The following is a 2,500-nucleotide window of genomic DNA, read 5'->3' on the forward strand; positions in this document are numbered from 1 at the left end:
CAACAACAAAGTCGATCATCAACCTTTGACCTAAGCTGCTCTGGTACCATGTTCACTGAAGAACCTCCTTGTGTTTGAACATGGTGTTTGTTATGGACAATGCATGACTAGCAGAGAAGTCCAATAAAAACACTCCTGCAGTCTCCCAGTAGGACTACAGAGTCAGGAGGCGGAGCCTTCTTCAGCACCTTCGCCACCACTGATTCCGAGAAGTTTGGCACTCTGAACTTTAAGTTAAGTGCTTATGCACAAAGAACAGTCAGACACAGTCAGCTTTCCTTTCTTCATCTTGTAGTTGCATTGAGCTGAGCATCTCACACACCTGCAGCAGCCTGCGGAGGACTTGTGAGCAGCCTTGTATCCCTGTTCTGGCTGTTTGTCTGGCCAGTTTGCCTTCAGTATCTCTACTTGAAGAACAAGGCTCCAGGGGCAATGAGGCACACAAACCCCTCCACCATGACAAGCTGCAATTCCAGGACCTTGACTAGGGTGGAAGGATTTTGAGGAACTCCTAAACCCAAAAGACATCTTCTTCAGAGCTGAGGACTCTGGAGACTCTGGGGGCTCTGAGTCTTCTTGATAGAGGTCACAGGTCACTGAGGAGGTTAGAAAGCTCCTCAGTGGTGAAGAACCAGAGCTGGACTAGATCCTCCTGAGATGATCAGGTCAGGAGATAGACAGGAGATCAAGGAGCAGCCGGTCTGGAGAGAGTCCAGTTCAGTGACATTAAAGAGGATCTCTGCTGTTTGAGGATGATGTCATCCTTCTGGCTTCAACACATTGTGATCTCTGATGGGAACTGGAGGAGCATCAAGTCTGAGCTCATCGTTCTCTGATGTAGAAAGGTTTCCTGAGTTCAGGATTCAGCAGTGAGGGGTAGAAGGATCATGAGACTGACAGACAGTATTGCAGCGCTGCATCAGACCAAGGAGAAGAAGAGAGAGCTGAGCTACAAAGAAAACTGATTTACTGATCTTCATTCACACTCTCAGCTGTGGAGGAGCTCCTCAGGGTGACGTGAGGTTTCTCCTCAGGGTGACGTGAGGTTTCTCCTCAGGGTGACGTGAGGTTTCTCCTCAGGATGAGGAGTTCGGAGTTGAACTGCTGCTGCTCCACACTGAGAGGAGCCAATTGAGGAAGTTCAGGCTCCTGGTAAGAATGATGAGGAGCATTTTGGAGGTGTACCAGGCATGATCCACTGGGAAGAGACCTCTGGACCCAGAAAACACTGGAGGGACTACACTTCCCAGCATGCCTGAGAGGAGGAGCTGGAGGAACTAGCTGCTCTGCTTGGCTTGTTGCCACCACGACCCAGACCCAAAGAAGAAGAATGAAAACTGATGGATGTTCAGATAGATGGACCTATCTGTCTTTCTGTCTGTCTCTAAATCTCTCTCTCTGTTTGTCTATTTCTAATTTCAATAACTTTGTCATTGTCATGACTGTTTAACAGAAACTATAATACCAAAGCAGATGTTAAATGCTGATGTTATTGTGATGTTTTAATGGCTGGAGTTATGTGTAAATGTGTACACCCCCCCCCCCCTAGGTGGACCAGGAAGTGGGAAGGGAAGTCAAACGGCTAAGCTAGCTTGTTGCTACGGTCTCCGAACCATCTCATTGGATGAGCTGCTCAGGAGGCAGCTGCTAAGCCACGCCTCCTCAGACAGGAAGTGGGAAGTCATTGCTGAGATCATAGCCAATGGGGAGCTGACACCACATGTCAGTCTATCTCTCTCTCTCTCTCTCACACACACACACACACACATACACACAGTTTCCATTCTGAATATGTCAATGTATACAGAATGTGTGTGTGTGTGTGTGTGTGTGTAGGAGACGGCCATTAAGGAGTTGAAGCGACAGCTGATTGGTCAGCAGGAAGCCAGAGGTTTCATAGTAGTCGGATTCCCACGAGACATAAACCAGGCTCTGAGCTTCAGGAACAGGTACGAACTGACTGACTGACTGTCTGACTGACTGACTGTCTGACTGTCTGACTGTCTGACTGACTGACTGTCTGACTGTCTGACTGACTGACTGTCTGACTGACTGACTGACTGACTGACTGTCTGACTGACTGACTGACTGACTGACTGACTGACTGTCTGACTGACTGACTGTCTGACTGACTGTCTGACTGACTGACTGTCTGACTGACTGACTGACTGACTGACTGACTGTCTGACTGACTGACTGACTGACTGTCTGACTGACTGACTGACTGACTGACTGTCTGACTGACTGACTGTCTGACTGACTGACTGACTGACTGTCTGACTGACTGACTGACTGACTGTCTGACTGACTGACTGACTGACTGACTGACTAAATAACTGACTAACTGACCCACTAACTGACTGACTAAATAACTAACTATGTACTTATGGTTTGTATTGAATCCGATGATGACTTCTTCTTCTGTTAGACGGCTGCAGAGTGCAGGAGCCTCATCTTGTTGCATGGGGCGTGTGCAGCAGTGTTGCTACAAACAAATCTG

The 2,500-nt window shown here is 48.1% G+C and overlaps 1 protein-coding gene across 1 annotated transcript in view; it reads left to right on the plus strand.

The window, feature by feature from the left end:
• Positions 1-2,500, plus strand: part of LOC139915805 (adenylate kinase isoenzyme 5) — an 8,857-nt gene that overhangs the window by 3,912 nt on the left and 2,445 nt on the right. Inside the window, exons 4-5 of the mRNA XM_078285410.1 lie at positions 1,550-1,722; positions 1,837-1,949. Of these exons, the coding sequence (XP_078141536.1) occupies positions 1,550-1,722; positions 1,837-1,949 (286 nt within the window). The remainder of the gene's footprint in view (positions 1-1,549; positions 1,723-1,836; positions 1,950-2,500) is intronic.

Source organism: Centroberyx gerrardi, chromosome 8 (genome assembly GCF_048128805.1).
Source record: "Centroberyx gerrardi isolate f3 chromosome 8, fCenGer3.hap1.cur.20231027, whole genome shotgun sequence".
NCBI classification, from domain to species: Eukaryota; Metazoa; Chordata; class Actinopteri; order Beryciformes; family Berycidae; genus Centroberyx; species Centroberyx gerrardi.